The sequence below is a fragment of the Vulpes lagopus genome, chromosome 2 (genome assembly GCF_018345385.1).
Source record: "Vulpes lagopus strain Blue_001 chromosome 2, ASM1834538v1, whole genome shotgun sequence".
NCBI classification, from domain to species: domain Eukaryota; kingdom Metazoa; phylum Chordata; class Mammalia; order Carnivora; family Canidae; genus Vulpes; species Vulpes lagopus.
The window spans coordinates 24,791,137-24,805,345 of NC_054825.1; the positions used below are offsets into that span (position 1 = coordinate 24,791,137).

Genomic DNA, 14,209 nt, shown 5'->3' on the forward strand with positions numbered 1-14,209 from the left:
TAGAAGATGGTACCATGCAGGTTGAGGAGGAAGACTATGGAGAAGGGAGCTGTTATGGGGAGGAAGAAGGTATTCTGAAATCAATTACCCATGCTGAGCTTGAGAAGCCTGTTAGACATCGAGGAGAGATACCAGGTAGACTGTTGGACAGATGAACTTGAGTTCTGAGGAGAGGTCAGGATTGAAGATGTTGATTTGAGCATCAAGGGCGCATGCAAGGAATTTAAAGCCATAAAACCAGGTACAGTTATTGTGGAAGAGGGGATGGCAAGAAACAGAGGAGATCAAGACAGAGTAACTTCTAGAGATCCATGAGAAGAGTTCAGGGAGGCAAAGGAGTCTGAGAAGGGGGCAGCTGGTGACATTCTAGAAGGCTCAGAAGAGTGTGACATCCCAAACTTTCTAGACATTCTCCTGCAAAGGGGAGCATAGAAAGGGGGCAGTCAATAGCTTTCCTAGGACAGCATATACTGGAACATGTTTGGAAAAGATTTGTTGGGAAACATTCAGTAGAAAGGAGAAATGGATGGTGCAGAAGGGCAATGGGATTTTTTTTTTTCCTCAAAAAGGAGGAAAAGATTGAATTCCTAAGTACTATAGCAAGACTGGGCTTGATAGGCAGGAGCATGTAGTCTGTAATGACAGGAAGGAGGCCAGGAGCAATTTGGTAAATGTGTAACTCGTCTGATCATTTCTGCCTTCTCAGAGGAAAAGTGTGGCTGATATAAGGACAGACTGGTATGAATTAAATTAATAAGTTATTACATTTTAGGCAGGCGAAATTTTTGGTATTATTTTAAAAATGCAACAAGTACAAAAAGATCCAAAGCAATGATATGAAGTAGGGTGGGAGGCAAAGAATTTTAATTTTAAGAAATGTCTGTCTTCTTCTAAGATGAATGAGAATATGAAGTCAAGCATTGATTCATCATCACAAGAGGACTTAGTCCAAGTTGATGGTATAAAGGAGATTCCCTGGATACAACAAAAAAACCAAGAGGTATTTATAAAACATGGAAGAGGTTTGAAATAATACTTTGTAAGTTAGTAATAGATTAGTTTCCTTTGAAAACCCACTGGAAAGTTAGAAGGTAGAACAAAATACTACTTGGCAGCGCATTACATCATATGAGTATAACTTTGCTGAAAGCAAACACCCTCATCCAGACCAACCTTTAGATGAAGTTATTAGCTTTAAGAACAGTACTTAAGCTAATATGAGACAGAACAAAAGTGTCTAGGGGAAGCCAAAGTGAGGAATAATCAGATACCTCATTTGAGGTAAATGTTGGGGGATGCCACAAAGTTGATTTAAAGAAAAGGTGTGAGCCAGGAACAGGAAAAAGGACATGGTGGCTTCAGATGTACAGGAAGGTGACAAAGCCAGCAGCTCGTGTCTGGATTTAGCTTGTTAATCTTACTCAAGACCCCAATAAGATAGCAGACTAGTTTCCTTTGTCATCTATTTATTTGTTTGTTTGTTTTCTTCTCCATTGACCTTAAAAATGATATCAGTTGCAAATTGCTTTGACAGTCACTTACATAGTCACAGTGAACTTTAAGCAAGGGATTGGAGTGGTGTTACTCCATATACACTTTGTATTATTATTTGTAATAATTTGTAATAAATATTTGTATTGTATCATTAGTCTTTTAAAAAATTGTGTTTCTAGAAAAGTGCTATCTATGTATCTATGTGCCTCTGTATATATCAACGTATTTATCATATAACTATCATTTCTCTTGCCTGTTTAAGTGATATACTTGTTCCATTTCAGGCCATCAAAAATGAAGTTAGACTGTTTTCCAAGAAAAGGAAAGAGATAAAAACGAGAATCAAAGCACTTGCTAAAACTGTAAGTATTATGATTTCGTAAACTTACATGCTAGCCCTCAGTCTAAAATTCCTTTCTAAGCTTTATTTTCTCCAACACAGCATGAGGAGCTGTACTCATTTTTCCCCTCTGCCAGTAAGCTCAGTTTTTTTTACCAGTGCTGTACCATGGTGGAATTTGAACCATACCACACTATATATAAACAATGGTTTTCTTCTCTGTCTTCCTGAAACACTGGGTCTTATTTGTTTTTTTAGTACTTATTTTTATCAAAGTTATATGTTTACACTTTTACAAGTCAAATAATGAGTTATATAATTAAAAATAATGTTTTAAAAGCAGCATCTGTCCTGCTTCTCTTCACTAGGATTCCTGTACTCCCAAGGTAAATGTTTTCAGTTCTTTCAGCTTTTTTGTTTGGATATTTACCTCTATCATTCTAAATCATATTTTTAATACTGTTATTTCTATTTTGACACTAACTGTGGGCTTTCTGGTATAGAAGATGGTATAAGGTTCTTTTACACCCCCATCACTACAACATACACATATATCCATACTCAGTATGCACACTATTATAGTTACATAAGTGTTCTTCAAAGCTGAGCCACATGGTATATTATGATTACATTTCCATTTTTATAATCATATTTTTCCTGGAATTAATAATTGCCTTTGTTTCAGATTAAGCCTTTTTATGTACCTATTACCTATTCAGACTCTCAAAATGCTAATAACTCTTCTTTATACAAATACCTGAGGAAATCAAGCTGTCAGTGTTTTGTTTGTTTGGTAAATTGGTTGGTTGGTTGGTTGGTTGGTTGGTTGGTTGGTTGGTTGGTTTTATCACCTTTTCCATCTTCCAGGTCCAGTCTAAGCACCCTGCTCCCTAGGCGATGTACCTGGTCCTAGGAACTCCTCTTGTCTATCTTCCTAGGAAATCCTCTCACCTGCCTCTGAGTTAGAGCCCCTCTTTCCAGGGCCCCATGAGTTTTTCTTTGTTTTTTTTTGATGGACATCTTCTGATAGCTTCTAAGCAGGACTGTTGTGTCATCCCATGTTTGAGGACATCATTTAGCTGTGCTTCTGGCATGCCATTTAAATATAATACTGTGTGAATGGTGCCTGGCCCTTAAAGTTGTACAATGCTTTGGCTCTGTTCTTGGGAAAGGGCATGTGGGAGAGACATTTTTGAAACTTGATTTTTCTTAAAATGTCTTTATCCTACTGTCACACTCATTTGATAACTTGCCTAGGTGTTCCTTGATATCCCCTCAGAATTTTGAAGCCTGGATCCATCATCTTCTAGTTCTCAATGTTTGCTTCAGAGAATCCAATACCTTTCTGATTCCCAATTCTTTGTAAGTAACCAGATTCTTGTCTTTATAAACTTACGGGATCCTTTTTTTTTTTTTTATCCCAGCTCTTAGGAGACTTCATAATTATACACCTTGATAGGTTTGATGGATGTTCTTGGTTTGCTGGTGCAGATATACTCCTCACCCTTTTCCACCTTGTTCTCAAGAGGCTACCCTCTGTGGATATTGTCACCATGCTATCTTGCCTCTAGTTTCTGGTTGCACTTAGCCAGTGAGTGGTATTAGCAGATCAGAGAGCCGGGTCTTTATTCCTCCAGTGGCTTCTTTGTGGTATCATGAGTTGGCAGTAACAGTCAGCCCTTTCCTACAGCTACTGATCTCTTCAGGTTCCAGTAATCACTCCCCACCCTTATCCATCACACATAGGAGTGGTGATCATTTTCTTTGGATGCTAGCCTCAGATGCTTTATCATGCCTTGCTGGTTTCTGTTACCCTGACAATACTTTTGTAAAAGTCCCTCTCCATAGTTATCCCATTTGTGTGTCATCTATTTTGTACCAGGACCCTACTTTGTTTGCTTGTTTTGTCATCCTCATGTGCCAGACATTGGTAAGCTCTTTCAATTAAAAAAACCTTGTCTTTCAGTTCTGGGAAATGTCCTCAGATTTTTCTTTGGGAATTTCCTCCTCTTTGTTTTATTTTCTGTATTACTAATTATGTTGAATATCTCTTTATAACTCTAAAATACCTTGTATTCCCTCTTCTGTGAATTCTCTGTTCATATCCTTTGCCTATTTTTCTATCGGGTTGTTGGTCTTTTTCTTTTTGATTGTAGAGTTTTTTATTTTTATTTTAATTTATATTTATGATAATTAGGGCTAGTTAAGCTGTGATAATAACTAAACTCCAAAAATATAGTGGCATAGGGATTGGAAGTTTATTTCAGGTCATTAGGTGCTCTATTCCATGCAGTCATTCAGAGATGCAGGAGGCAGAGGGTCTTCAGCTCCCAGCTTCTGAAGTAAGTTGCCTTGCTTGAGCTCACCACAGTCAGCTGGGAGGGGGAAAGAGCACAGAGTATGCAAGGGGAAAATCTGGAGCTATGATCTAGTTATGATCCAAATGTACTGATAGTTTTTTTAGAGCTTTTTTTTGTATGTGTGGTTTTAAAAGGACTTCCAAAGTCTCAACATACTTTTTTCTAATACTCCCTTATTTCACCTGTAATTTATTTTCATGAATGGTATGAGGTATGGATCTAAATTTATTTTTTCAAATGAATAGCCCATTTCGCCAGTCCTTTTTATTGAATATACCATCCTTTCTCTACTGATTTGCAGTGCTTCCTCTGTCAGTTTCTGGATTCTCATGTAGACAGTATTCCTGGACCCTCTATTCTGAAATTGAGTATTGATCATTTCCCAAGCTAATTCCAAACTATTTTGATAGCTATAGCTTTATAAAATATTTTACATCTTGAAAGTAATTCTTTTACTCTTCTTTTCCTTTTTAAAAAATATTTTATTTATTTATTCATGAGAGACACAGAGAGAGGCAGAGACATAAAGAAATAGGCTCCCTGTGGGGAGTCTGATATGGGACTTGATCTCAGGACCCTGGGAGCACAATCTGAGCCAAAGGCAGATGCTCAACCACTGAGCCGCCAGGTGCCCCACTCTTCTTTTGAAAAAAAAATTGTTGACCTTTTTATGCACACATATTTTTCTATTTGAATTTTAAAATTGGCTTGTCAAGTTCCATGTAAAACTCTGCTTTGACTTTGATTGAGAATACATTGCTTATCTTGGATTTGGGTAAAAATTTATTTGAGATATATATATATATATATATATATATATATATATATATATATATATATCCACATCTTCTTTATCCACCATCTGTTGATGGACTCTGGGCTCTTTCCATATTTTGGCTAATGTTGCTGCTACAAACATTGAGGTGCATGTGCCCCTTCAGATCATGATTATTGTATCCTTTAGATAAATATCTAGAAGTGAAATTACTGAGTCATAGGGTAGCTCTGTTTTTAACTTTTTGAGGAACCTCCATACTGTTCTCCAGAGTGGCTACACTAGTTTGGATTCCTACCAACAGTGTAAGAGGGTTCCCCTTTTCTCTACATCCTTGCCAACATCTGTTTTTCCTGAGTTAATTTTAGCCATTCTGACTGGTATGAGGTAATATCTCATTGTGGTTTTGATTTGTATTTCCCTGACACTGAGTGATATTGAGCATTTTTTCATGTGTCTGTTAACCATTAGTATGTATTCTTTGGAGAAATGTCTATTCATGTCTTCTGCTCATTTTTTGACATTTGTTTTTTGTGTGTTGAATTTGAAAAGTTCTTTATAGATTTTGGATACTAGCCCTTTATCTGATGAGATGTTTGCAAATATTTTCTCCCATTCTGTAGGTTGCCTTTTAGTTTTGTTGATTATTTCCTTTACTGTGCAAAAGCTTTTATCCTGATTAAGTCCCAATAGTTCATTTTTGCTTTTGTTTCCCTTGCCTTTGGATATGTGTCTAGCAAGAAGTTGCCATGCCTGAGGTCAAAGAGGTTACTGCCCATGCTCTCCTCTAGGATTTTGATGGATTCCTGTCTCACATTTAGGTCTTTCATCCATTTTGAGTTTATTTTCATATATGGTATAAGAAAATAGTCCAGTTTTATTCTTCTACATGTGGCTGTTCAATTTTCCCAACACCATTCATTGAAGAGACTATCTTTTTTCAATTGGATAGCCTTTTCTGATTTGTCAAAGATTAGTTGACCACAGAGTTAAGCATCCATTTCTGGGTTTTCTATTCTGTTCCATTGAGTTATGTGTCTGTTTTTGTGCCAGTAACATATTGTCCTGATGATTACAGCTTTGTAATACAGCTTAAAATCCAGAACTGTGATGCCTCCAGCTTTGGTTTTCTTTTTCAACATTACTTTGGCTATTCAAGGTCTTTTCTGGTTCCATACAAATTTTAGGATAGTTTGTTCCAGCTCTGTGAAAAATTTTGATAGGAATTGCATTGAATGTGTAGATTGCTTTGGGTAGCATAGACATTTTAACACTATTTGTTCTTCCAATCCATGAACATGGAATATCTTTCCATTTCTTTTTATCTTCCTCAATTTCTTTCATAAGTGCTCTATATTTTTCAGAGTACAGATCCTTTACCTCTTTGGTCAGGTTTGTTCCTAGATATCTTATAGGTTTGGGTGCAATTGTAAATGGGATCGATACCTTGATTTCTCTTTCTGCTGATTCATTTTTAGTGTATGGAAATACAGTTGGCTTCTGTGCATTGATTTTATATACTGCAACTTTGCTGAATTCCTGTATCAGTTCTAGCAAGTTTTTGGTGGAGTATTTTGGGTTTACTGCAGAGTATCATGTCGTCTGTGAGGAGTGAAAATTTGACTTCTTTGCTGATTTCAATGCTATTTATTTATTTATTTATTTATTTATTTATTTATGTCTGATTGCTGAGGTTAGGATTTCCAGCACTATGTTGAACAGCAGTGGTGAGAGTGGACATCCTGTTGTGTTCCTGACCTTTGGGGAAAAGCTCTCAGTTTTTCCTTATCAAGGATGATGTTCACTGTGAGTCTTTTGTATATGGCTTTTATGATGTTGAGCTATAATCTCTCTATTCCTACATGGTGGAGGGTTTTTATCAAGAAAAGATGCTGTAGGGGATCCCTGGGTGGCTCAGCGGTTTAGTGCCTGCCTTTGGCCCAGGGAGCAATCCTGGAGTCCCTGAATCGAGTCCCATGTCAGGCTCCTGGCATGGAGCCTGCTTCTCCCTCTGCCTGTGTCTCTACCTCTCTCTCTCTATGTCTATCATGAATAAATAAATAAAATCTTTAAAAAAAAAAGAAAAGATGCTGTATTGTGTCAAATGATGTTTCTGCATCTATCGATTCTTACCATTTTTAAAATTAACGTGGTATATCACATTGATTTATTTTCAGATGTTGAACCACTCCTGCAGGAATAAATCCCACTTGGTTTTAGTAAATAATCCTCTTAATGTACTGTTGGAGCCTATTAGCTAGTATCTTGGTGAGAATTTTTGTAATCATGTTCATCAAGGATATTGTTCTGTAATTATCCTTTTTAGCGGGATCTTTGTTTGGGGATCAAGGTAATGTTGGCTTCATAGAATGAGTTTGGAAAATTTTCTTCCATTTCTATTTTTTGGAACAGTTTCAGAAGAATAGGTATTAATTCTTCTTTAAATGTTTGTTATAATTCCCCTGAGAAGCCATCCAGCCCTGGACTCTTTGTTTGTTGGGAGATTTTTGATTGCTGATTCAATTTCTTTGCTGATAATGGGTCTGTTCAGGTTTTCTATTTCTTCCTGTTTCAGTTTTGGTAGTTTACGTTTCTAGGAATGTATCCATTTCTTCTAGATTACCTAATTTGTTGGCATATAATTTCTAATAATATTCTCTTATAATTGTTCATATTTCTTCACTGTTGGTTGTGACCTCTCCTCTTTCATTCATGATTTTATTTATTTGGGTCCTTTCTCTTTTCTTTTTGATAAGTTTGGCTAGGGGTTTATCAATCTTATTAATTAATTCTTTACAAGAACCAGCTCCTAGTTTCATTGATCTGTTCTACTTGTTTTTTTTTTTATTTCTACGTCATTTATTTCTGCTCTATTATTTATTATTTCTCTTCTCTTGCTGGATTTAGGCATTATTTGCTATTCTTTGTCCAGCTCCCTTAGGTATAAGTTTAGATTGTGTATTTGAGATTTTCTTGCTTCTTGAAAAAGGCTCATATTGCTATATGCTACCCTCTTAGGTCCACCTTTGCCGTATCTGCAGGTTTTGAACTGTCATGTTTTCATTTTCATTTGCTTCCATGTATTTTTAAAATTTTTCATTAATTTCCTGGTTGACCCATTTATTCTTTATAGGATACTCTTTAACTTCCACGTATTTGTGGTCCTTCCAAATTTCTTCTTGTGGCTGACTTCAAATTTCATAGCAGTATGGTCTAAAAACCTGCATATAGTATGAAATTAGTCTTTTTGTACCAGTTGAGACTTGATTTATGTGATCTATTCTGGATAATGTTCCATGTGTACTCAAGAAGAATGTATTCTGCTGGTTAGAATCAAATGCTCTGAAGAAATCTGTTAAGCCCATCTGATCCAGTGTGTCATTCAAAGCCCCTGTTTCCTTGTTGACCTTCTGCATAAATGATCTGTCCATTGCTGTGAGTGAGGTATTAAAGTTCCCTACTATTATTGTATTATCATCAACGAGTTTCTTTAATTTTGTTATTAATTGGTTTATATATTTGGCTGCTTCCAATTTAGGGGAATAAAAATTAACAATTATTAGATCTTGTTGGGTAGACCCTTTTATTATGATATAGTATCCTTCTTCATCTCTTAATACAGTCTTTGGTTTAAAATCTAGTTTGTCTTATATAAGGATGGCTACTCTAGCTTTCTTTTGACTTTGGTTTCTCTCTGCTCAAAGGGTCCCTTTTAATATTTCTTGCAGAACTGTTTTTGTGTTGAAAATTCCTTTAGTTTTTGTTTGTCCTGTAAACTATCTCTCCTTCTATTCTAAATGAAAGCCTTGGTGGATAAAGTATTCTTGGCTGCATAGTTTTCTCATTTAGCATCTTGAATATATCATGCCAGTCCTTTTTGGCCTCCAGGTCTGTGTGGACAGGTCTTCTGTCAGCCTTCTATGTCTACCTTTATAGGTTAAGGACCCTTTTTTCTGAGCTGTTTTCAGTATTTTCTCTTTATCTTTGTAAATTGCAATCTTCACTATAATATGTTAAGGTGTTGGCCTATTTTTGTTGACTTTGAGGGGAGTTCTCCATGTCTCTTGGATTTAATGCCTGTTTCCTCCTTCAGATTAGAGAAATTCTCAGCTATAATTTGTTCAAATAAACCTTCTGCTCCCTTTTCCTGCTCCTCATCTTCTGGGACTCCTATAATATGGATATTATTTCATTTTTTGGAATCGCTGAGTTCCCTAAGTCTACCTTTGTGATCTAATGGTTTTCTTTCCCTCTTCTTTTCAGCTTTATTATTTTCCATAGTTTTATCTTCTGTCACTGATTTGATCTTCTCATTCATCATTTTTATGACCTCAACTTGGGACTGCATCTTGTTCATAGCATTTTTAATTTCAGCCTGACTAGATTTTAGTCTTTTATCTCTGCAGTAAGGGATTCTCTGGTGTCTTCTATGCTTTTTACAAACCCAGCTAGTATCCTTATATTGTTGTTTTAAATTCTAGTTCAGACATTTTACTTATATCTGCATTGATTAAATCTGGCCATCATTTCATCCTGTTCTTTCATTTAGAGTGAATTCCTCCGTCTTCCACGAGTCATTTTTCTGACTTGTAGATGTGCAGCTTCCTTCTGCAAGACTTCTTTTTTTTTTCTTCTGCAAGACTTCTTGATCAATTTCATGGAAGTTTAGAATGATCCTATCTTTATTTACCTATGTTCCAGTGAGGAAGCAGGATTAGAGTTGCCCTATTATTTCACTATTTTACCACTCCCCCTATAATATAAATCTTATATATAACATATATTGTATAAATATATTTATATGTAAATAAATATATATCTTTATTCAATTAAAATTCTTCAGTGAAGTTTTATAGTCTAAAAATGACTTTGTGTAATTTTCTTATTAGGTTTATTTTAGATATTTGATAGGGTTTTTTTGCTTTTGTGAATGGAATATTTTTCTATTATATTTTCTAATTGGTTATTAATAGTATATATGAATGTTACTGATTTTATCTTTTATATCTGATCACCTTGCTGAATTCTCTTTTTAGTTCTGCTCTTTTGTCAGTTGGTTCTTTTGGATTGTCTAGGTAAAGTATCATATCTTCTGAAAAATCATGTGTCTTACCAATTTTTATACTTTCTTTTTCTTGTCTTATGCTAAGGGCTTCTAATATACTAGTAGTCATAAGAGTGGACATGTTTGTCTTCTTCCTGACCTTAACAGGAAAGTTTCTAACTTTTAAGTGTAATATTTGCCTCAGCATCTGTTTGATATTCTTTCACAAGTTAAATTCCTTTCCATCTCTTGTTACCTAAGAGTTTTTATTGTGAAGTTTTCAAATATACTGTGTTCCTCCAATAGACATTGGTCATTTTACAACAGATTCCATTTGCTAATATTTTATTTAGGATTTATGTATCTTTATCCAGAAGTAAGATTGTTTTCTTGTGCTTTCTTTGTTTAATTATGGTATCAGGGTTATACCAGCCTTAACATATGATTTGAGTAGTTTTCTACTTTTCTCCCCTATGCTTTGGATCAGTATGTATAAAGTGCAAATTCTTCTTTTAATTTGGTTAAAAAACAAACCAAAATATTCACACACACGTATGAAACCATCTGTGCCTAATTTCTGTTACAGGAGTTGATTCTTTTCTTTGTTTCAAGTTTATCTACAGTCATTAGTCTTGTCAAGTTTTGTTTCTTTTCAAATAGAGTTTTGATAAATTACATTTTCTTAGAAAATTTTCTATCTAATCTAGGTTTTAAAGTATATAAATTTATATAATATTCTTTTCTTTTTTTAATAAATTTATATAATATTCTAATTTCAAGTCTTTTCTTATTTTTCAGTTATAGCTCTTTCTTTATTCCTAATTGTATATTTATACCTTTTATCTTTTATCTTGATATACTTTATAACAGTGTTTCTATTTTATTAATATAGTACAGTTTTTATTGATGACTCTATTATGATAAGAACATATAATTTTATACCTATACATTTGACCACTTTAGGGTTTTATCAATTTAGAATTTTATTTGTTCTTCCCTACTTCCTTCAGGTTTATTTGTCCTCATTTTGTTACTTTTTTGAATTGAAAAGTGGTTTCTTTCATATTGTTTTCCAGTGTATGAAAGGTTATAAATATACCTCTGAGTACCACTTTCACTATATTGCATTGATTTTGACAAGTAATTTTCTCATCTTTCCTTAGTTGTAAACATTTGTAATTCCATTTTGAACACATCAACCAAAGGGTTTCTTAGAAAAGTGTATGCATTTTTCTGTTTTCAATTTTCAAATTTCCTTGTATATTATTATAGATTATTTTGTATATCTTTCTTTTGCTAACTTTGAAATTTATTTCACTGCGGTCAGTAATAAAGCTTGTTGAGATTCTTTGTAGTCTTGTATCCAGTCACTTTTTGTGACTATCTCATGTATGTTTGTAAAGAATATTTTATTCTCTGGGGTTGGTTTGTTGTTGTTTTGGTGGGGGGGGGGGGGTGGAGTGGAGGAGTAGGGGAAGGTACAGTGTTCTTTAATTTCCTACTAGATCAATCTAATTGTGTCAGGTACTTTATATCCATATTTATGTGTTTACTATTTGAACTGTTATCTTCTAGGATATGATTAGCAATTTGTCAATTTATCCTTGTCTTTCTATCAGTATTTATGTTAGATGCCAAAATGTACACAACAGATCTCCTCAATAAATTATTCCTTTATCCTTATGAAATATCTATCTTTATCACTCTCAATGTTCTTAATCTACATTTTGGTTTTTATATTAAGTTTTTTGCTGTTTCTTTTTGTTATATATTTCACGTACTTATACAACTTTCTCCATTCCTTTATTTACAACTTTCTTTTGTCTGCTAATCATTATACAGCTGGATGATTTCTTTGTAAATCCTGTCAAAACTTTTTAACAGGTGAGATTAGCCATGTTTATTGTGATTATTGGTATGTTTAATATTATTCCTGCATTTTATTTTTGGTGTTCTATCTAACATGTTTTCAACTCCTTTCTTTTCCCTCTTTCTGTCTTCTTGGATTGCTCATACATTTATAAATTATTGTTCTTTTTTTAAAAACTATTTTGGGACTCATAATTCTATTTCTATTTTAAAAATTCTAACCCGGGATGCCTGGGTGGCTCGGCAGTTCAGCATCTGCCTTCAGCTCAGTGTGTGATCCTGGAGTCCCTGGAACAAGTCCCACATTGGGCTCCCTGCATGAAGTCTGCTTCTCCCTCTGCCTGTGTCTCTGCCTCCCTCTCTGTGTGTCTCATGCATAAATAAATACAACCTTTAAAAAATAAAAGTAAAATAAAAATTCCAACCTACATGCTTAACTTTCTATTTTTCTATATCACCTGGTACCTTCCTAGTCAATGGAAGAACACAGCAGCATTGACATCACCTGGAAGCTTAACTCCATCCTAAATCTCTTGGTCAGAATCTGTTCTTTAACGAGACCCCCGGTGATTCATTGGCACATTAAAGTTGGAGAAGCTCTGGTTTAATGTGTATCATACCATATCCACCCTCCAGATAAGACAAGATCATTGTGTTATTGTTACTTTTTACTTTTTCAGCTTTCTCTGTTTCCCTCACCTTCTCTCAATGGATATTATTTGGAATTATAGCTCTAAATCGCCAGTTTTTAAGACTCTTAAATACATGTAACTCTTATTTAGACTTAAGTCTTTCTATCCCACTTCGTCTGACATTAGTATATCCTTAATAATCTTTTCAGAGGTATGGGTACTGGTGAATTTTCTGAATCTCTGACTATCTATAAATGACTCTATTTTAACCTTGCACTTGAATGATGGTTTGGTGACTATAGAATTACAGATTTAAGGTTTTTCTTTCACTCAAAAATTTGATCCAAAGTTATTGACCCATTGTATTCTTGCATCTAGTGTTGCTAAAGTGGGTCTTCTATTAGATTCTTCTACTTTGCAATATTCTTTTCCTCTTTAAAAATGTTTCAGATTTGGTTCCGAAGCTTTACAACATTTCTTTTTTTTTAAAATAGCTTATTTATTTAAGAGAAAGAGGGAGAAAGAGAGAGCAAGAGAGAGCATGAGCTGGGAGAGGGGCAGAGAGAGGAGCAGACTCCCAGTAAGTGGGAAGCTTGATGCAGGCTCGATCCCAGGACCCTGGGATCATAACCTGAGCCAAAGGCAGACACTTAATGAACTGAGCCAGCCAGGCCCCAAATTTTATGACATTTCTGTGTCTAGACCTAGGCCTGGACCACACTAGTTATGCTTTTTCAGTCTTGAGTATTCATGCTGCATTATGTTTTTAGAAATTCTTCCATGTTATTTCTTTCAACCCTGTGTCCCCCCTTTCTCTTTATTCTCTTTTCTGATGTGTATTATTTATAGGTCCTTCTAGGTGTGTCATATAAGTGACTTCACTTTTCTTTCACATTTTCCATCTCTATTTTTTTGGTTATACCCAGCAGAATTCTTAATTGATTTTTGCAGATCACTAATTATCTTCAGTTGTGTCCATCTTGCTATTCAGCCCATCTACAGAATTTCTTTGTTTCAAAGATCAAACTTTTAAGTTCTATAATCTTGTGATTATTTTTATGAGATACAACATTTTGCATCTCTAGTTACTGTAAAATTCTACTCTTGTTTAATTAACTCTGTGTAACAAGCCTTCTGTTTATTGAATTTGTTGTCTCTCTTCAGTGGCTTTGTTTTCCCCAAAATATTGGTAGTCTGTTATTATTTTTATTATTGCATACTTATCTTTAAAATTGACATGCCCCATTATAATTCCACTACACCAGTTGAACCTGCTTGGGAAGATTTGTAGGAGTTCTGAAGTCAGCAGGTATTCTGATCTGTTTTTCAGTAAAATGAGAAGGGGTAGATAGTGTTGGGAAGTGGCTTGGCCACTTATGGCAGAGGGAGATATTCTCTAATTCCTTCTAGTCTCTGACACACTTCTTGTTATTGCCCTATCTCTCCCACCCAGATATTTTTTTTTAGATTTTATTTATTTATTTATGAGAGACAGAGAGAGAGAGAGGGAGGCAGAGACACAGGCAGAGGGAGAAGCAGGCTCCACGCAGGGAGCCCGACCCGGACTCGATTCCAGGTCCCCAGGATCACGACCTGGGGCCAAAGGCGGCGCTAAACCAGTGAGCCACCAGGCTGCCCCCTCCCACCCAAATATTTATTCCATTTCCCTTCACCTGGCAGCAAACACCCCTGTTA

At 35.1% G+C, this 14,209-nt stretch overlaps 1 protein-coding gene across 1 annotated transcript in view; it reads left to right on the forward strand.

Annotated features, from left to right (window-relative positions):
- The window catches only part of CFAP43 (cilia and flagella associated protein 43), a 112,074-nt gene that overhangs the window by 59,741 nt on the left and 38,124 nt on the right, over positions 1–14,209 (forward strand). The window contains exons 18-19 of the mRNA XM_041744950.1: positions 905–1,000; positions 1,779–1,856. Of these exons, the coding sequence (XP_041600884.1) occupies positions 905–1,000; positions 1,779–1,856 (174 nt within the window). The remainder of the gene's footprint in view (positions 1–904; positions 1,001–1,778; positions 1,857–14,209) is intronic.